Source organism: Phytophthora sojae, assembly GCF_000149755.1.
Source record: "Phytophthora sojae unplaced genomic scaffold PHYSOscaffold_3, whole genome shotgun sequence".
NCBI classification, from domain to species: domain Eukaryota; phylum Oomycota; class Peronosporomycetes; order Peronosporales; family Peronosporaceae; genus Phytophthora; species Phytophthora sojae.
In genome coordinates, this window is record NW_009258117.1 from 3,878,000 (window position 1) to 3,897,625 (window position 19,626).

At 58.2% G+C, this 19,626-nt stretch overlaps 4 protein-coding genes across 4 annotated transcripts; 2 read left to right on the plus strand and 2 right to left on the minus strand.

Annotated features, from left to right (window-relative positions):
* Positions 1 to 3,196: 3,196 nt before the first annotated feature.
* Positions 3,197 to 4,366, minus strand: PHYSODRAFT_383918 (hypothetical protein; the record flags this gene model as incomplete). Its single annotated transcript, XM_009524909.1, has 4 exons — positions 3,197 to 3,537; positions 3,652 to 3,811; positions 3,872 to 4,090; positions 4,193 to 4,366. Coding segments are annotated over 4 exons (894 nt in total), but the record flags the coding sequence as incomplete, so codon positions are not given.
* A 127-nt stretch (positions 4,367 to 4,493) lies between these two features.
* On the plus strand, positions 4,494 to 5,589 carry PHYSODRAFT_328592 (hypothetical protein; the record flags this gene model as incomplete). The annotated part of the gene is made up of 4 exons (XM_009524910.1): positions 4,494 to 4,603; positions 4,669 to 4,960; positions 5,038 to 5,314; positions 5,561 to 5,589. 4 exons carry the CDS (start codon positions 4,494 to 4,496, stop codon positions 5,587 to 5,589), a joined length of 708 nt encoding a protein of 235 aa, XP_009523205.1.
* Positions 5,590 to 15,364: 9,775 nt separating this feature from the next.
* PHYSODRAFT_285436 (hypothetical protein) lies at positions 15,365 to 16,024 on the plus strand. The gene has a single exon (XM_009524911.1). It carries the CDS (start codon positions 15,488 to 15,490, stop codon positions 15,974 to 15,976), a length of 489 nt encoding a protein of 162 aa, XP_009523206.1. The 5' UTR covers positions 15,365 to 15,487; the 3' UTR covers positions 15,977 to 16,024.
* A 904-nt stretch (positions 16,025 to 16,928) lies between these two features.
* PHYSODRAFT_328596 (hypothetical protein) lies at positions 16,929 to 19,328 on the minus strand (the record flags this gene model as incomplete). The annotated part of the gene is made up of 1 exon (XM_009524912.1): positions 16,929 to 19,328. One exon carries the CDS (start codon positions 19,326 to 19,328, stop codon positions 16,929 to 16,931), a length of 2,400 nt encoding a protein of 799 aa, XP_009523207.1.
* Between the last annotated feature and the right edge of the window lie 298 nt (positions 19,329 to 19,626).

Consider the following 19,626-nt stretch of genomic DNA (forward strand, 5'->3'; position numbering starts at 1 on the left):
GTCGACAGCAAGGCTAGATCACCGACCTTGAATGGGTTTGTTGCACGACGCCGGTCGTAGAACTTCTTTTGAGCCTCTTGCGCATCCAACAGATTCTTTCGAGCACGTTCGATCACCTCTTGACGATGCTGAACAAATCGTGACGCGTACTCCACACGAGACCTCGCCACCGGCTGATCGCTCTCCACACTACCCAATGGGTTCTTAGGGTGACGACCGGTGTCGACGAAGAAGGGCGACAGCTTCGACGAGCTGGACACCAATCATGGGCAGGTGCTCATTCCAGTCGTTGCCATGGTACGAAACAGAGCATCGCAACGAGTCCTCGAGAGTCCGATTCTGACGCTCAGTTTGGCCATCGGCCTGCGCTCGGTGGGCAGTCGTCATCGCTGTCCTGATCTTCATCAGCTGTACCAGTGCTTTCCAGAACTTCGACGTGAACTTCGGGTCCCGGTCGGAGATGATGGTCGATGGGATACCATAGTACCGGATGACGTTGTTGAAGAACAGCTTCGCAATGTCTTCCGCAGTCGCCGTGGTGTGCGTCGGGATGTAGACTGGACGCTTTGACAACTTGTCCACCACGACCATGATCGCATCAAAGCCGTAGGACACAGGCAAATGCGTGATGAAGTCAGTCGAGACAACATCCCAACACGCAGCGGGCAACGGGATCGGCTGAAGCTTTCCTGCTCTTCGTCCGGTGCTTGACTTGTACCTCATGCAGGACTCACACCTCTGAACGTAGGCTTTGATGTCCAGATCCATACTCGACCAGAAGTACCACTGTGCCGCAGCAAGCTGAGTGCGACGGATGCCTGGGTGCGCCATGATCGCCGCATCATGCGCGTTGTTGACATCGAGCCGAAGTTTCCGGTTGTTTGGCACACAGAGGCGGCGTAGGCTATCGTTGCTCTTCAAATAGATCACCCCGCGATTGATTTCGTACTCTTCCGACGGGCGACCGGACTTCCACAGCGGCTTGTAGACTGAATCTTTGCTGTATGCCTTCTGAAACGCCCGCATCGTTTGGTTATCCAGTTGGAGTGAGCTTATCACCGTGCTGTCCTCCATCGATGCTGCGTTCAATCTCATACGCCACTGTGCCGTGCCTACACCATGTGCCCTTGCGGCTGGCTGCTTGACGGCAAGCATCACGGCTTGATCGCGAGTCGGTATGCTTTGGAGCTTCTCCGTAGCCTTGGTACGACGCGATGCCGCGTCGCGAATATTCGTGCATGTCGGCGACGTCAAACACGCCGTACACACTGCCAGCGGCTCGGGTTCGGTTTCACCAGCCTCCGGTTCCTCCCCCGGACTTGAAGAAACATCAGGGGGGCGCGATAACGCGTCGGCGACGACATTCAAAGCGCCTGGACGATGATGCAGCGTGAACTGGAAGGACGCAAAAAAGTCCAGCCAGCGAGCCAGGCGACCAGACAGGCGGGGATGCTGTAGAAACCACTTACACGCCGAGTTGTCCGTGTACACTTCAAACGAGACTCCATGGAGGTAATGGCGCCAACGGGTGAGTGCTTGTTTGATCGCAAAGAGTTCCTTCTCGTGAACAGGCCAGTTCAGCTCATGCGGACCAAGCTTCTTGCTAAAAAATGCCACGGGGAGATCATTGCCGCCATGCAGCTGAGAGAGGACCCCACCAATGCACGCGTGACTAGCATCCGTTGTCACAATGAACGGCTTGTCGAAGTCTGGCAGACGTAGTACCGGTGCGTGCTGGAGCGCAAGCTTGATGGCATTGAGAGCCTGGCGCTGACCGTCATCCCATACCCACGCCACATTTTTCTTGACCAAAGAGCTCAGCGGAAGTACCAGTGTCGCAAACTGATGAATGAAGCCACGATAATATCCGGCGAGGCCCAAGAAGCGCTGTAGATCCTTGATGTTGCTAGGCTCTGTCCACTCGGCGATGGCTCGAGTCTTGCGAGCGTCCACGTGCAAGCCATCAGCTGAGATGGTGTGGCCAAGGAAGTCGACCGAAGCTTGACCGAAGTCGCACTTGTCCGGACGAGCGTAAAGCTTGTGAGCCCGAAGGATTTCACAGACTTGCCGTAAGTGCTCGACGTGATCGGCCATCGACCGCGAGAAGATGCAGATGCCGTCCAGATAAACGACCGCGAACAGTAGATGGCTCAGCAGCTTGCGCATCAGGCGCGTCCACGTGCCCGGCATGCCGGCCAGGCCGATAGGCGCCACGTTCCAATGATATATATCATGGTTTGTCCTGAATGCCGTGTACTGCTTGGACGTCGGAGACATACGCATCTGGTGGTATCCACTGGCGAGGTCGAGAATCGAGAAGATCACTGCTCCCACCTTCCGATCAAAGAGCTGCTCGATGTGCGGCAGCGGTATCTTGGCAACCTCTGAGGCCGCATTCACCAAGCGATAGTCAATGACCCATCGAATGGGCATGTGCGGATTGTTCGAATGTAGCCACTCCAAGCGTGATGGGAATTTGCCAGTCGCGGGATCCTTTTTGGGCACGCCAAAGATGTTTGATACCCATGGAGAGTCCGACACTTCGATACAGTTCTTCTTCAGCAGCTCTGCCACAAATATGTCCAATGCCTCCTGCTCAACCTTCGAGAGACGGAAGGGGGCGCGGTTGCTGGGCGTCGCACCTGGCTTCAAGACCACTTCGTGCTCGATTGAGCGGCTCGGTGGTAATCCAGGCGGCAACTCTGACGGAAAGACATCTGCGAACTCGTCAAGTACTGCTTGAAGCTGCGACGGCACGGACTTCACCTTGGGCGACGTCTTCACCGTGACATTATACAGTTCGGCGTACTCACCTTTGTCTCAAACTCTGCCGCCGAGAGGACACACGACGACGATGCCTCCGTGTCGTCATCGCCTTCGTTGTCAAAGATGCGTGGCAATGGCTGACATTCTAGTGCTGTTATCGAGCTTGGCCCCAAATGCATACTGAAGTAGCCTGCCTTTACACGAGCGTCAAGCTGCTGCCGCAGATCCGGGGGCAGGGGGTGCTTAAGGAACTCAGGTTTCACTTCCACTGAAGCCACTGACGGTCCCGCTACCTCGAGACTGTCGTTCACCGAACTAAATCATGCACTAAGCGCTTGTTGGGGAACCGCATCACTCCGGTTTGCCATGCGATAACCGGGTTGAACTGCACCAGCCATGGAAGCCCGAGGATCACGTCTTGATTTGTCGACACTTCCCACTCAATGAGGGAAACTCCGTTGAAGTCTCTGCCAGCAAAGCTGATAGTCTCCAAACATTGTTGCGCCGTACGGGCCGGCGTTGTCGTACCGTCAAAGCGCTCCGCCGTGACCTTGGTGGACTCAACACAGTTTTGGGCGAGGCCAGGGCGCACAATGTTGCGCTCTGCACCGCTGTCGATCAAGATTCGCACTGCCCACCCGTTCATCGCCCCCTCGAATCGCAACAGTTCACGATTGGGTGACGGCTCGGTGGCGATGGACACCATGTTTAACTGCAAGCTGTCAATGACCTCGACGTGGTCGTCACGGCTGTGTACGTAGTCGTCTTCGTCTTCGTCGGATACGTCGTCTTCGTCTTCGTCGGATACGTCGTCTTCGACAATGCGGCGGAACGAGCCCTGGTTAGCGCGGAAGGACCCGCGCCCTTGTGGAGGACGAGATACACCCCGGGGGTTGTTGCGCGCTGGCCTCTTTGGACACGTGGCCAGGCGATGCCCGGGTTCCTTGCAGTAGAAGCACACATTACTGCGCAGACACTCGTCGCGAGAAACGAAGCGCGAGCTTCCAATCTCCATCGGTGTCGGCTCCTCGATGCGATGTAACGACTGTTGAAAGCGTTGGCCACCTTGACCTCCGCGGTTCGCATGGGTTCGACGCGATCCTACAGCGTGCGTTCGGTCGTACATCAGTGCAAATGAAATCGCGTCCGTCGTGTTTCGGAACTGGCGCAGCCTGACCTCTTGCCTGATCTCTACGACCAACCCCTTCTGAAAATGCATGACCTTGTCGATATCGCTCATGTCCTCTACCTTGCAGATGATGTGCCGGAAGGCCGACACATAATCTTCGAGGCAGGCGAAGTTGTTCTGGCGTAGGCGTAGGAGCTGGTCGCGCAGGTGCTCTTGGCGATCGGGGGTCATGAACTCGCTGGTCAGCAGCTCCTCGAACTGCGAGACCAAGTGCAGGAAGTTCCCGTCGTGGGAGACGTACTCGCGGTACCACGCTGCTGCTGGCCCCTTCAAGTTCGCCACCAAGAGTGACAGGGGGCGTTGCTGCGGTGAGTCGGCGCCGTACTTGATGTTCTTCGACTCAAAGTACAGTTTGGCACTGAAGAGGTAGTCCGCGACGTCGTCGTCCTTGGTGCCGGAGAACTTCGGCATGGAGATGCCCTCGGCACGGTACTCGCGCGTGTCTTGAGAAGTAGAGTCGGGCGACGGTGGTTGCTGCTGCTGCTGTTGCAGTTGCAGTGTCGCCGCCATCTGGCGCTACAGCTCCGCTGTCTGCGCCATGAACTGCTGTTGCTCGCGCATCATCGCCACGAGCGAGGCGAACATCTGCTGCACGCTGTCCGCGTGCTGCATCGCTGCTTCATTCATGTTTGCGCCTACGCTAGCCACGTCGTCAATAGATGGCTGGGGCGCGCAAGCTCCTCAGCCAAATCAATCAAAGTTTGAAGTCGCAGGCACTCCCTGGAGCGCTGCTTCCGACAATGTCCCCCAACGAAGTCACAGACGCTCGACCTGGAGATCTGCTTCCGACAAGTACCAACCACTTGCTCCAGTGCCCCGAAGGAAGCAACTGGTGCAATTCCGTCCGGCGCTAGCTCGAGCCCGCCTCGGAGCACAAAGACTCCTACTACTAAACTCGTAACGGCCACCGACGCAGATGTTACACTCGGCTGCGCACTGTTTGCAAGTGACAGCCGAGGCGACAAGCGGAAGATCGAGGTGGGTGCCGCGTATGGACACGCGGAAGTGATTGGGCTAAATGCACCAATGAGATGTCGACACGAAGTGAAGTGTGACAATGTGCGTCGCCACTCCTCCCCCAGAAAGAAAAGGAGCGAGCTCGGCGAAAATGGAGGCCCCGTCGGCGACGAGCGGACGAGGCTGCGGACAAGGTCACGCACGCGGCGCACCCGGAGAAGTTGAACGGCGAGAGGTACAGGTGCAGCACACCGAAGAACGGATGCGAGGAAGACGGCGTGCGCAACGGCAACGCGGGACGGACTAGGCTGGACGGCGTGCACACCGGCGACGCGTGGCGGCACTGGAACTGGAACCGGAACTGGACTGAAGCGCGCGTCGGCTTCGCAAGTGCTACCAAGTGTAAGGTTCTGGTTGTGCTTGTTGTGTTGCGAGTAAAATGGAAACTGAATTGATGTCTTTGTCTGTTTGCTGCTATCCATCTACCCGAGGGCACCCTCATGGCGCTCGATCCTAAACATGAAGTGGTTGGCTGAGGCGTGCCGGAGCAGGATCTTGCGCAACCGGTGAGTATGCAGACGACGATTTAGGCTCTCTGCGTGCGGACTCAACTGATGATGTGGTTGTGTTCTGCTCTTGCACGTGCAGATCATTACATCCTTGGTACTCACTCGTAATGGGGGCAACCGGTCGATATCATTGCAGGGTAGGCCGCGGTGTAGGCCTTTAATGTGATCCCCGCAGGGGATATGTTGAAACTCTATCTAAACTATAGTGTAGTAATACAGGGTGAGGTGAGGTGGGTGCTTGCTTGGATGGCGGAAACTTGCAAACTGATCGAGCTGCCCAACAGGCTAGCGGCGCCTCGAACTCCTGCGGTAGCACAGCCCCCGCCAGGCTCCCCGACCCTCGTTCTCGAACATATACTACGGTAGCTGCTGCTCAGTTCTTCGTTGTCCATCTTGCCGTCAAGGTGAATCTTCTCGAGCCCTTCACGGCAAAACCCAAACTCCTTAATCTCCTACTGGGGCTGTAACGGGGTTACATGGAATAGTGCCCCTGTCACTATTCCGGGATGGCTACATCGGTCACTCCCCTGGATAGTGACCCAAGTGGCCTCAGAGCCAACAGATACATTTTGTATGACACAAACTATAGGGAACTTAGGATTTGTATGCAGGCCAAATCTGTACCAACCTATAAATACATTCAGTCTTAGATCTACCGCTTTTCAAGTCAAGTCGTCCCCTTCAGACCAGGGACACGTGAACGGCTGTTCACTTGGAGTTTGTATACTCCTGCTTCCTCTGTTAAGAAGTGCTGTGTGCCCCGTCACACTTGATAGCACTTGTAGTCAATCCTACGCCTACGCGGGTAGATTGGACTACCTGAATCCTCTGTGGTCTCATCGAGTGAGTCAAGATGGATCGTACGGAGTTTCCCCATCTGAATGACTCGCAGTACGAGTCCGTTCGTAAGATGGCAGGCATCTTTGGGACAGATGCCCTGCGTAGCTTAGCGGCGGCGACGCCGGCTGAGCAGGTTGAGCGTATCAACGCGTTCGACACCTACGAGCGAGGGCTCATCGCCCACGTTCAAGGGCTGCAGGCCACTGCGGCCGCGCCGAAGCCGGTGCAACCGAAGCCCCTGCGGCTGAAGGTTCACCCCTTCGAAGGGAAGGAAGGAGAAAACCTTCACTTCTGGGTTCGAGAGGTTGAGCTCGCGATGGACGCGGCTCTCGTCTCGGACGAGCGACTCCGTGTCGCCTTTGCGCTCTCCAACCTTAGTGGTCGCGCTAAGAGTTGGGCGTATACGCGTGAAGCGACGATGCCTGGATGCTTCGCATCATGGTCCCAGCTGTGCGAGCAGCTGCAGGCCGCGTTTCTTCCGGCAAACTACGAGTACCGCCAGCGTTCGCGCTTCCTCGCCTGCAAACAAGGAAGGCGCGAGCTGCATGAGTACATCCAGGAGATGCGAGTGCTCACTGCCTCTTTGGTGGGGAACCCCCTGCCTGAACACATCAAGGTGACCGTGTTCATGGACGGTCTGCGTGTCGGTCCTGCCCGCACGCAACTGTTCCGCGTGCAAGCAAACACTATGGAGGAGGCGATTCAGATCGCCCTCCAGGAGGAGTACAGCCACAAGCAGGCTCGTACCCCCGCCACGGTATGGCAGAGCAACCCTGCCTCTGGCGGTGCGCCTAATGGTAACTCCGGCAATGGAGCGATCAACGGGCCGGTTCCCATGAAACGTGCTTGTCCCGCGGGAGGACTGAAGAAGAAGTTCTCTTCGAAGCCCTTTGGCTCTAGGGGTCGCTGGCAGAAGCCGCGCCCCAGGAACCAGGGGAACGCCGGACACCAGTAGGGGCGGGGCGCCCTACTGGGGAAACACTAAGTCTTCATGAGGGGCGTGCGGGTGGGGGACTTAGCCCCTGAGAGTCTCTGTACTCTCGAAGCGGAGAAGGGCAGCGGTGGGCGCACGCGAGTGTACCGGGATACGGTCATCCCCTGAGAATCTTGATCGACTCTGGGGCGTCCAAGAACTTTGCGCGCCGCCAGACTGTCGCAAGCAATCGCGACAAGTACGCCGATGCGCTACGAGGCAGCAAAGGCAACGGGCTGGTCTCGGTAAGACTGGCCGACGGTACGGTGGTAGAAGTACCTCGGGTCCACATGGACCTCACTGTCAAGTTCGAGGACTTCGACAGCACGGAGTCGTTCTTGGTCCTAGACATGGACAAGTACGACTTGATCCTTGGCATGCCGTGGCCGGAGAAACACGAGCCTTGGATCGACTGGCGCGGCAAGCCCATCGGGACCAGCCGTCCCCCACGCTCTGACAGAGCTTTGGTGAGTCATGTTCCCACCTCTGGCAGCAGCTGGGGCGCCCGCGAGGGCCGCCAGGGCGCAGCAGCGTCTAATGAGTTCTTGGGGTCCGTCGAGACTGACGACGACTCCGACTGGGCCGGACAAGGCCTGAGAGTGGAGGTGCCGGACAGCACCTACCAGGTGGGTAACGTAGGTCCACACGCGCGTAACGAAGTACCGCAGGCAGCAAGGGCAGCTGGAGAAGGCGCCGCTAGCGTTGGGGTGGGTAACCAAGTTCCACGCGAGGTCACTCAGACCGTAACTGATGAGGAAGGCACTACAAGCGCTTCCGATGTGGGTAACATAGTTCCACAGGAGGTCACTCAGACCATAACTGATGCGGGAGTCGCTGGAAGCGCTCCTGGTGTGGGTAACCAAGTTCCACACGGCGAGGTGGGTAACATAGTTCCACCCAGCAAGGCGGGTAACCAAGTTCCGCTCAAGAACAAGGCGGGTAACGTAGTTCCGCACGAGATCGAGAAGATCGGTGGTGCCGTCAAGGCGGCGCCTCGAGACGAAGACACCCGACGGTCACGTCGTAAGCCGGGCCTAGTTGTGTGGCCGACGACGCCAGTCGCCAGAGACTCCGAGTCTCCAGCCAAGGCTCCAGCCGCAGAAAGTGTTATCACATCTTCGACGGCGTGACCGGTAGTCGGGTCAAGACAGGAGCTGTCGAGCTTACAGCTCTGCCCGAGGTTTCAGAGTTGCTGAACCTTGAGGAGCTCGCCATGGAGGACTTCTTGGCCGAGCTAAAGGCCCGGGAGATCGCAGAGTTGGTTCTCCTCCGACCGGAGTCCACGTCGGCCGAGTTGAACTCGTCCTCGGTCATGGACCAGGCAGTCCTGGAGGAGTTCCAGAGACAGCGCGCGTCGCGCATGGGCTCTGAGATTCTTAAGAACCCCCGGGACCCGGTGTACCCCTTGGTGAAGGAGTTTGAGGACGTGGTGTCCAAGGATCTACCGTCCAATCTCCCTCCGGACAGGGGAATCAGGCACGAGATCGATCTCGTGCCGGGCACGAAGTACTGTGTCACGAGGCAATGGCCTCTTCCCCGGGAGCAGTGTGAAGTCATTGATGCCTTCTTTGCCGCCAAGGCGAAGGCAGGCATGGTGCGGGAGTTGAAGTCCCCGCACTCGACGCCTACCTTCTGTGTTCGCAAACCGAACGGAAAGTGGCGTCTGGTTCAGGCTTATAACAAGCTGAACAGCGCGACAGTGCCTGCGCAGACATCGATCCCGCGCAAGGACGTGTTGCTCAACAACATGGCCGGCTGCACGCTGTATAGCGCGCTGGACCTGGTGGACAGATACTACCAGATCCTGATGCCCGAGAGCGACATCCCACTTACGGCTGTGAGCACGCCGAGCGGTATGCTCTGGGAGTGGCTGGTCATGCCTCAGGGGCTTTCTAACGCCCCGGCAACGTTCAATCGCTTGGTCACACAACTGTTCCGACCTTTGCGTGCGTTCACACAGACGTACTTTGACGACATCTTCGTCCACAGCCGTGCCGAGGCAGGCCAGACGGCCATGGAGGTGCATCTCCAGCACCTTCGACGTGTGTTCGAAGTCATGCGGGCGAACAAGCTGTACGCCAACATAGACAAGTGTGTGTTCGCAGCTGAGGAGATCAAGGTCCTGGGCTGCTTCGTCAGCAGCGCCGGGGTCCGGCCGGACCCGGAGAAGGTGAAAACCATCGCGGCTTGGCCGCCACCTCGGTCGCAGAAGGACCTACGACAGTGGTTGGGCCGCCAACTACCTGCACAAGTATAGTGCAGGCTACGCCAAGCTGGCACGGCCCTTGTCGGATCTCCTGAAGAAGGATGTCGACTGGCGCTGGGAGCGTCGCCATCAAGATGCTTTTAACGACATCAAAGCGAGCTTACAGCACGCGCCAGTCCTGGCATTGCCGGACGAGACGAAGCCTTTCAGCGTAGTCTGTGATGCGTCTGACTACGCAATTGGCTGTGCGCTATTGCAGGCCGACGATGAAGGCCGCGAACGGGTCATCTTGTTCCAGTCCAGGCAGCTCAAGGCAGCCGAACGGAACTATCCAGTCCACGACAAGGAGCTACTTGCCATGAAGTACGCTCTTGTCAAGTTCCGAGTGCACCTCCTGGGCTCGACGCCCTTTGTCGTTTATACAGACCACGCGTCCTTGCGGACTGCCGTCAACACGCCGCATCTCTCACAGCGGATGGTGCATTGGCTGTCATTCTTCGCGGAATACAACTTCCGTGTCGAGTACAAGCCGGGCAAGTTGAACGTGCTTACCGACGCGCTGTCGCGCCGACCCGACTACGAGCTTGCTCATATTAGTCGGGTCACGACGGATCTGTATGATCGCATCAGGCCGGGGTACCGAGACGATGCCAGTCTCGAACCTCTTGTGCGGTTCTTGGCCGCTGGCTCGGAAGCATAGGCCGAGTGGCTCACGCCCCGACAACGTGCAAGGCTGCACCGCTATGAGTGGGCTGACGGTTTGCTCCACTATAGAGTCGAGCCCGAGGATCCTCCCCGTATTGTCGTGCGCAACGACGAGGATCTCAAGTACGACATCCTGATGGAGGTGCACGACGCTCCATCCAGTGGCCATCTCGGCCGTGAGAAGACGTACGCGTCTGTCTCGCAGATGTTTTGGTGGCGTCACATGTACAAGTGGGTCGCCACCTACGTCGGTACGTGCGAGACGTGCCAGCGCGTGAAGCCTGCCGGTCACGCCTCGGCACCATTGCAGAGCCTGCCGGTCCCAGCAGACTGCTGGAAGTCGATGAGTCTCGACTTTGTCTTCGGACTTCCGCCGATGACATGGCAACACTGGTGTTGTTGCCTTCGTGTGCCGTCTGAGCAAGATGGTCCACTTTGCTCCAGTTCGTGACACCGTCACTGGCGACGAGGTCGCTCGCCTGTTCATGGACTGTGTCTTCCGACACCACGGTCTGCCCGAGACCATTGTCTCTGATCGAGACCCGCGGTTCACCGCTACGTTCTGGCAGACGCTGTTTCGCCTTCTCGGCACACGACTGTCGATGTCGACGGCGGACCACCCGCAGACGGATGGCCAGACGGAGCGCGTCAATCGCGTGCTCGAAGACACGCACCGCAGTATCTGCGCGGAGATGCCCCGCTCTTGGGCTGATCGCTTGCCCATGGTTGAGTTCGCACTCAACAATGCGGTACATGCATCGGCGGGCTTTATGCCCTTTTACCTGAACGGGTTGCGCCACCCTCAGGTGCCGCTCACATTACGAGGCAGTACCGGGGCTTCGGTTCTAAGTGGGGGAGAGGCTCGGAAAACCTTTTCCTCCCAAGTCTCGGACGTGAGTCCAGCCACCTTGCGGAAGCAACTGTCCTCGTTTGCTGAAGACAGGCTGAACATATGCGAGACACCATAGCGCAAGCCCAAGATAAACAGAAGGAGTACTCTGACCGAAATGGAAGAGGAAACATGAACGTGTTTAAGGTTGGGGATTTAGTTCTCCTAGATACTAGAAACCTACCGCTAAACACTGTTAGCTCGGTCGAGAGCAACAAGCTGAAGCACCGCTTCATTGGACCCTTTACGGTCCTCAGCCGGCATGGCGCGGCGTACACCATAGACTTTCCCACGTCGATGACGACTCACCCGACGTTTTACGTGGGTCGTCTTAAGAGGTACCATGACCCTCTGGCTCTGGCTGCCCCACAGGAAGCGGTGGGTGGCCCGGTGGAGAAGAGCGCAGCTCCTCGAAGCGCGGCGTCGAGTCGCGGTAAGGCGCTTGATACGCGCGCTGGTCGTAAGACGGCGCGGCGTACATCGGAGCAGCATACGCAGGGGCCCCGTACGAGCCCTGGCCAAACTGGACCTGATACGAGTGGGGCTGCTGCTGCTCCGGATACGGCGCGTGGCCATGAAGCTCGGCCCGAAGGCCAGCGAGCTGGTTTCGCAGCGAGTCGTAAGACGACAGGTCGGCTCGACGATCCACACGGCCATGGAGACTGCGAGTTTCTTGATAAAGCGCGGCAACATCCTCACGGAGCCGCTCCACGGCACCAGGCTGACCAGTACGAGCGGCAGCCTCGCCACCAAGGCCGACGCCAAGCGCGATCTCGAGGACGTACACACGGTCCCGGAGAAGACATATCTCCTCTTGCTGCAGGGCCACCACCTGACTCGGGGCCCCAGCATACGGCTGCGTCGCCTCAGGCTCGTAGCCATGGCCGTGCGAGGCCACCGCCGGCCCTCCTTGATCGTAATGGGCAGATCCACTACCACGTGGAACGAGTCGTCCGGGAGCGGCGGCTCCATGGCAAGAGCCAGCTGCTCGTGAAGTGGAGGGGTTACCCTGAGTCGGATAACTCGTGGGAGTCCGTTGAGCAGCTCCAGGCTGACTGCCCGAAGGCTGTTGCGATATGGGACAAGAAGCAGCGGCAGCTTCGTAAGTAGTCCTTGGCTTCTTCGCCGCACGGTAGCAGACGTAGTCGCACCACGCCCACGCTCTTCACGAGCTTTGGCTCTCGCCTCTTGCTTCAGCTCGTCCATCTTCGAGTGGAGCTTGCGCTTGCTCACGAGTTGAGCGAACTCGATGCGGAGCTCGCGCACGTCCAGGATTACGGACAGAGTGCGATCCTCACGGAGTTCTTTGAACTCTTGGTCGGAATACCCTTTGCGCTGGACGTAGCGCCAGAAGAGGTCTTCCACCTCGCTCCAGGTCATGTTGTCATTCGGCTTGACCCAGTGGAAATCCCACACAGGATGGAGTCCACCCTTGTCCTCCGGCTTCTTGCGAAGCGTGGTGAACTCCTTCAGTGTGAGCTTGTGTGGTGCTAGTAGCACACACCGGGCGACTTCAACGTCCCCAAGAAAGAGTGGCTCTTTCTCAACAAGAGCACGCTCATAGGAACCCCTTGAGGTGTACCCGCTGATAAGGCCACGAGGAGCCGAGAGCTTCTCCAACAGCGCTGGCGCACCAGTACCAGGCTCGGGCGGGAAGTAGCCCTGCGGGTACGTGGCATCCCCGCCTGAAGAAGACTCGATGGCAGTCGTGGCAGTCGGCTGCCTGGCATCCGCACCCGAGCTAGCAGCATGGTATTGCTGCTGCTGCTCGTCGAGGTTGTTGGAGAGCTCCTTGGGCTCGTGGACGGCACCCTCCTCGTCCTCAGACTCCGAGTCGATGAACAGCTTGGAGCTGGAGCCGCGAGGCGACCTGGAAGCTGAAAGCTTCTTCGCATTGGCCTCGGCGGCCTTCGCAGCGGCAGCCGCTTTCGACGCTTGGGCACGCTCACGACCTTGTGCCAGCGTCAGATGCTTGGATGCCAACACCTCCTTGGGCTTGGAGCCCGCGTCGTTCGGCGACTTCTCGGCCACCCCAGCGTCGGCCATGGCGACTTCGTCGTGCGACGGCTTGCTGTCGCCTGAGCCGGACTCGGCGTCCTCCGCCTCCTTCTCTGACGAGGCCTTTGCGTCGGCCGAGGCGTTGGTCATGTCGCCTGCCGCCAGCTCCGTGCCTTCGGCAGCGTGCGTGCTGCCCTCCGAGACGTTCTCGTCGTCGGGTGAACTCTCACCGGAGTACTGGACCATCGTGCAGTCAAAGACGGCGGCTTCCCAGTCGCGAGTCGGGCTTTTATGGCCCCAAGGACTCTCCTCTTTGCCTTGCGCGGCGTCAGGAGACTTGCTCCAAGCCCCGGTCTGACGGCCACTCTCCGGCGTGCTGCTACGAGAGCGCACCACCTCCTCGGCCGCCTTCGTGGCCTCCATCAGCGCGGGCGACTCGTGGCCGCCCTGGTCTTCGGCCCTACGGCCCGCGGTTTCGGAGGTGCTTTCGCACTGCGCGCACTGCGCCTTGGAGGCATGCTTCCAGTCGACGTGGAGACCCTGCGGCTTGCTCGGCGACGCGCCAGTTGCTCTGTGAGGCCCGGGAGCCGAGGCGCCAGAGCTCGCGCCGTTGTCGATGGATTTCGACTTTGCGAGTGAAATGTGAGTCGCCGGCGTAACCTCGCTCTGATTGGTCGATAAGATCGAATCTAAGGGGGGAGGATGTAACGGGGTTACATGGAATAGTGACCCTGCCACTATTCCGGGATGGCTACATCGGTCACTCCCCTGGATAGTGACCCAAGTGGCCTCAGAGCCAACAGATACTTTTTGTATGACACAAACTATAGGGAACTTAGGATTTGTATGCAGGCCAAATCTGTACCAACCTATAAATACATTCAGTCTTAGATCTACCGCTTTTCAAGTCAAGTCGTCCCCTTCAGACCAGGGACACGTGAACGGCTGTTCACTTGGAGTTTGTATACTCCTGCTTCCTCTGTTAAGAAGTGCTGTGTGCCCCGTCACAGGGGCTCTACGCTGGAAGCGGAGCTTCCCAGACAACGCATCTTGCAACCCTGCCCTGGTCCGTTAGGGCTGTCCAGGGATAAGCGGGATTCATCAAAGCTTGACAAAGATAGCAGGGGGCGCAGTAGTATAAGTTGGTGCTACTTTTTTTCGCGTGCACTTCAATGATGTCCGAGTAATAGCACATTAGTATTTCTTACCTAGATACTGAGCCTACCAAAACCGGAGGAGGGCACAATACAAACGTATCCGAGACAGTGACTCATCGACACACATGTACGAGGGTCGGGGAGCCTGGCGGGGGCTGTGCTATCGCAGGAGTTCGAGGCGCCGCTAGCCTGTTGGGCAGCTCGATCAGATTGCAAGTTTCCGCCATCCAAGCAAGCACCCACCTCACCTCACCCTGTATTACTACACTATAGTTTAGATAGGGTTTCAACTTACCCCCTGCGGGGATCACATTAAAGGCCGACACCGCGGCCTACCCTGCAATGATATCGACCGGTCGCCCCCATTACGAGTGAGTACCAAGGAGATGCCCTATCATATGGATACCGTGCGTGCAGCACGTTATTCAGAGTCGATGCTTGCAAGTTGATGCAGCGAGCTCGAAGGAAGTTGTCTGTACTCGAAAGTCCGATCATAATACTCGGTACTCGGAAATCAGCGAATTGTAAGGACGATCCGAAATAAGTAGTGTTCCTTTGGCGGTGTTGCAGCACATAAACTTCAACTAACGGGGTTCAACTCGGTAGAACTTCACCAAGTTGAAGCCGTTAGGTTGTTGTAGCACGAGACGTTTCTGCCACGGTTGGTGGGCCTTCGTGCGTCTTCTCGGAAAGTCGCCAAGTTGGCGACACCGAGTTGCAGCGGCTAGGCAAGCGATTCGCCCAACTTCAGTTTGCAAAAGGTGGGCAAGCTCATTTCCCGTTTTGCTGTGTTTCGGAGACATGGACGATTTCCTCATGCGTCCATCTCACCGGCTTAAGGGGGGCAAATGAATATATTTTGCCTCGACTTGAATTCGAGGGCGTGGCGAGGCGGGTTCAGCACCTCAAGGAAGAATTCAAAGTGAGATCTAGACTGCGGCATTCGCCGGCTCCCCACTAATAGCTACATCAGCCTTAGGTTCTTACCGCCTATCGGAAAACTAGTCATCCTCACGGACTGACCCTCACAGTAGTTGGGATACACCTCGGCGAGGGTACGGCGGAGCCACCCGCCCCCAACATCTACGAGCAGTTCCGCGTTATTGCTCGGATGCGCCAATTCGTCGTTGACTGGGAGCTCAAGGTGCAAGAGTTTGAGCAAGCGGCGGGGGTTGAGCTTGCCGCCCCGATCAAGTCGGCTATATTTGCGGACGCGCTGCCGAGAGTGGCGGCCACTCATGCTCAGTTGGCTGGGTGCCCGGCCTTTCGTGCCATTCGCCGAGCTCGCGGGTAGGCTGGTGCTGGAGGACGACAACGCGCGAGAGAGGCAGGGGCGCAATAGGAACCCGCCGCGCGCGCCGCATGAAATGGGGGTTGCCCAGTTCTACCCTCTTCCGTTCGAGGGCTACCGCGAGAGGGACATCCTAGATGTGGAGCGCCGCGAAGCGCATGGGTCGCGTCGCGAACGGAAGCGGGGACGTCAAGAAGACCAGCGCCACTACCAGTCGCGCACCCCATTCCAGCGCTCGCAGAGTATCCACCCCGAAGGAAGACGGCGTAGTCCGTCTCGAGGACGATCGGTGTTGTCGCAGGGAGCTGCGGACCGCCGTTATCGGGCGGTGCGATCGCGAAGCTCTGCGCGTCGCGAACAACCAGCCTTTGGCTTCCCTCCGCAGAAGCAGCAGCGGGGTCTCTCCTTCGAGAGATACCTGAGTTCACGGCTGTAGGAGCTGTGGCAGCGTGGGTGTGTTCAGCTGCGTGTGCTTGTCTAGCGTTTGTTGTGCTGTTTGCCAGGTCTCCCGTCGTATTCCGTTGAGTCATCCCGTTTCAGTCGAAGACCAAAGGGAGGGGGCCGTCCGAGGCGACTGATCTCGTGCAGAACGCGGCAAGCAGCAAGCAAGAAGGTGGCGAAAAAGAAGGACAAGACGGTGGGCTGCCGCAGACAAGTGAGATTCAAACCACATGAATGGATTTTATGGAGATGTTCACCGGTTAACCAGCATTTTGATCGATGCGTCTTCCTTCGTTCTTCTTCTCTGTTATTTGTCAAAGCAGTCGTCTCCGCCGCTAGGTCCAACGAAAAGTGACGACGCTGGAAGCGCAGGTACGAAGAGCCCCCTTTGACGCCGATTCTTACGGCTACGGAGCGAGAAGTTGGGCGACATTTGCATTTGCACCATAGGCTGGGTTCAACGGCACAAGCACGCTCTCTTGCTGCGGGATGATCTCGTGTACCGTGTATCGCTGGAAGTGCGGCTCTAGTAAAAGGCGAAAGATTGATGCGGACGGCCGGGGCTGCAGCTACAACAACATACAAAGGATCGACCGAGACGCTTCTGGGATCGAACGAACCTGCTCTTGTTTCCTCGCCCAAGCCGCACGGAATGAACACAATGCGTTGGACCTCTATTCGAGTCCGCCGCAATGTATGGGATTCTTGACGCTAGTTGATCGTAGATGCAGCACCATTTTGCCGGAGAACGTGGTGCTGACTAACTAAGTGAGGAGGCTCCGTGCCATCCGACCGCCGGCGCCATGCTGCTGATCGATCACGGCACTTCCAAGCGTTGGTGCAGTCAACTAAACGGGCACACAACAACATCACCAACCGGCATCGAGTGACATAACAACCAGTCATTACATTTACCGCCAGCACTAAGCGACCACAGCCACCACTTCTTAGAATCCCAGGGTAGCTCGTCCATAAAACTGTTCGTCCTCTTCGGGCAAGGCGGCCTCCAGCCCGTCGAGGTCGAACTCCTTCGCCTGCTTGCTGTCGCTGCGCGTGATTGCTCTCTTGTCCGGATCACCGCGCGTCGACCGAGGTGGAGGCAGCGGCGGAGCGGCGGCATTCAGTAAATAGGCGTTCGCAGCGCGCAAGGTCTTCACCCAGTTGTTCAACTCCTGCGGGCTCTGGGTGAAGAAGTGCGACTGCTGCTCGTCCGTACACAGCACAAACTCCTTGCCATACCGGATGTCTTCGCAGACGACCTCGAAGCTCTTGTCGGCCAGGTTGATCTCACCACGGACGACGGAGTCACCACGACGCTTGTAGTATTTGAGGAATCCATCGGCAGTGATAACGCACCAACGCTCACGCGCTCCTCGCATCGTCTTCATGCCGCTGATGATGCCACGGTCGGCCCACTCCGTAGGTCCCTTGTCTAAGAACCCACTCAGCATCGGCATCTTTCCTGCGCGAGAGCTACCGGTCACCGACGTCGTGTCAGCGCTTGTGTCTGGGGTAGACGGACTCGAGTTGTCCTTGCTAATCGACCCCGAACGCCGCGACTTATTCTTCGAGGATAAGTCGGTTGAAGTCTCAGTCGAAGGCTTCTGGTTGCGACTGGATTCCGTTCGTGACGATGACGTTCCCGACTTGCCTTGGTTTTTGAGCCGGTGCAGCTCGTCCTGTGCCTCCTTGAGCTCCTCCTTAATTTTCTGCCGCCGCCGCTGGCACTCCTTGGCCAGCTTGTGGTCTCCTGACTGTGCAGCCTTCGACAACGTGTCCACGACGGAGCGCTGCTTCTTACGCAGCTCCAAAATCTTGGATTCCAGCTCAGCATATTCCGATTTCGGCTTGCTGGTACCATTACTGCTGCTGCTGCTCCCTTTTTCACGGACTCCACTTGAGCTGAGAGAGTTCTTTTCCTTATCATCGCTCTGCCGATGGGAGGAGGAGGACGACGAAGAGGTCGAGGAGCTGAGCGCCGGTTCTTCATTGCCGAGACTGGCGTAGTGCTTAGTGAGCTGCTCCATCTCCTTCTGTACCTTATTGGCTTTGCGCTGCTCCTTGTTCAGCTCGTCTTCAAGGCCACGCCTCTTCTTCTTTAGTGCCGATAGCTGCTCCTTCGGCGGGGCAGTGGGCTCAATACCAAATATGTCCTCTTCCGGCACGCGGTCTTCATCCTCGTCTTTGGCTTTTTGCTCCACTTTCGCAAGCTGCTTCTCCAGTTCATCTAGCTGTGCCTGCAGCGCGTCCCTCTCCTTCCTCAGTCGTTTATTACCTGCACTCATCTTCGAAATATCGTCGTTCAGCTCTGTATTCCTCTTGGCCAGTTCATTGGCCCGCACAAGCTCCGGATTCTCCATCGCGTACGTCGCCTGCAGCTTGAGGTTCTTCATCATGACCTCGTACTTCTCCTTGTCGTGCTTCAGCGCCTCGTTCTCTTTCCGGAGCTCCATTCTCCGCGCGTTCAGCAGGTCAAACTCGCTCGAGACTGTACTCCACTTGTGCTGCATGCGGGTGAGCGAGCGCAGCATCTTCTTGTTCTCGATCGTCCACATCTCTGTGTGCAGCTCCCCCGTCACCAGCACGCGCGTGTACTCCTGCTTCTGCAGCATGTAGGCGGACGACTGGGCGTAGCTCGTGCTGCTCGGATCATTGCCCGCGCCGTTGCCGCTCTTCTCCCCGTCGGACTTGCGCCCGCCGTTCTCCTCCACTGTCCCCTTGTGCACGTCGGCGAACTTTATGCGCACGGGTCTGGACGCGCTCTTCAACTTGGCCACCACCTCCTTGTACGTGAGCCCCGCGAGCGACACGTCTTCGATGCTGATGACGCGCATGCCGATCGTCAGGCGCTTGTGCGGCTTGACGCTCCAGTTGTGCAGCTCGGCGGGGCCGGCCTTGCCGTTGATCTTGGGCAGGTCGTCCACCTCGGCCTGGAACTGCGGGTACAGGATGGTCTCCATCTGGTGGACCTCTCGCAGACTCACGCCCAGGCGCCCCTCCTGGAAGCAGATCTCCACCTCGCTCATCCAGTTGAACGTCTTCTTGATCTTGGCGCTCGCGCTCTTGGTGGGGGGCGGCACCCACTGCGTCTTGCCCGCGGGCGAGATAAAGTAGTACCGGCCCTTCTGCGACTTGCTCTCCTTGCGCGTCCAGCCGGGCGGCAGCTTGTCGTCGCCCTCGGGCGTGGCGCTGCCCGTGCTGCGGCGGCTCGTGCGGCTGCCGCGGCTTCCCCGGCTGCTGTTCAGTGACGTGGCGTTGGAGGAGCCAAGGCTATTGTTGCTGGCGGCGGTGGTAGTCGTCGTGGTCGTGGTGGTACTACTGCCACCGCCCTTGTCGCTGGCAGGCATGGAGCTGTTGCTTCTGCAGAGCCACATCACGGCAACACGGGCAACACCACACTTCCGTTTAGCACTCTCTAACCTCCCTGTCGCTTTAACACTAGCCTAAACTGAATCAGGTCGTCACACGTCACTCAGTCGCACCTCCATAGCGTATTCTTTTTCATGCCTGCGAGAGGCCAGGCGCCGCCCTCCCCTTAAGCGTCGAGCGCTGTGTCGTCGCTCCTCCCGCGCTGCTGCTGCTCGCTCGCTGGCTGCCGCTCCCGGATCGCGCCGTCGCTGCGTCGCTCGGTCGGCAGCTCCGCTC

Bases quoted from the DNA above. Each gene is read 5' to 3' on its own strand.
- PHYSODRAFT_285436 (XM_009524911.1), top strand. From the start codon at position 15,488: ATGCTCAGTTGGCTGGGTGCCCGGCCTTTCGTGCCATTCGCCGAGCTC.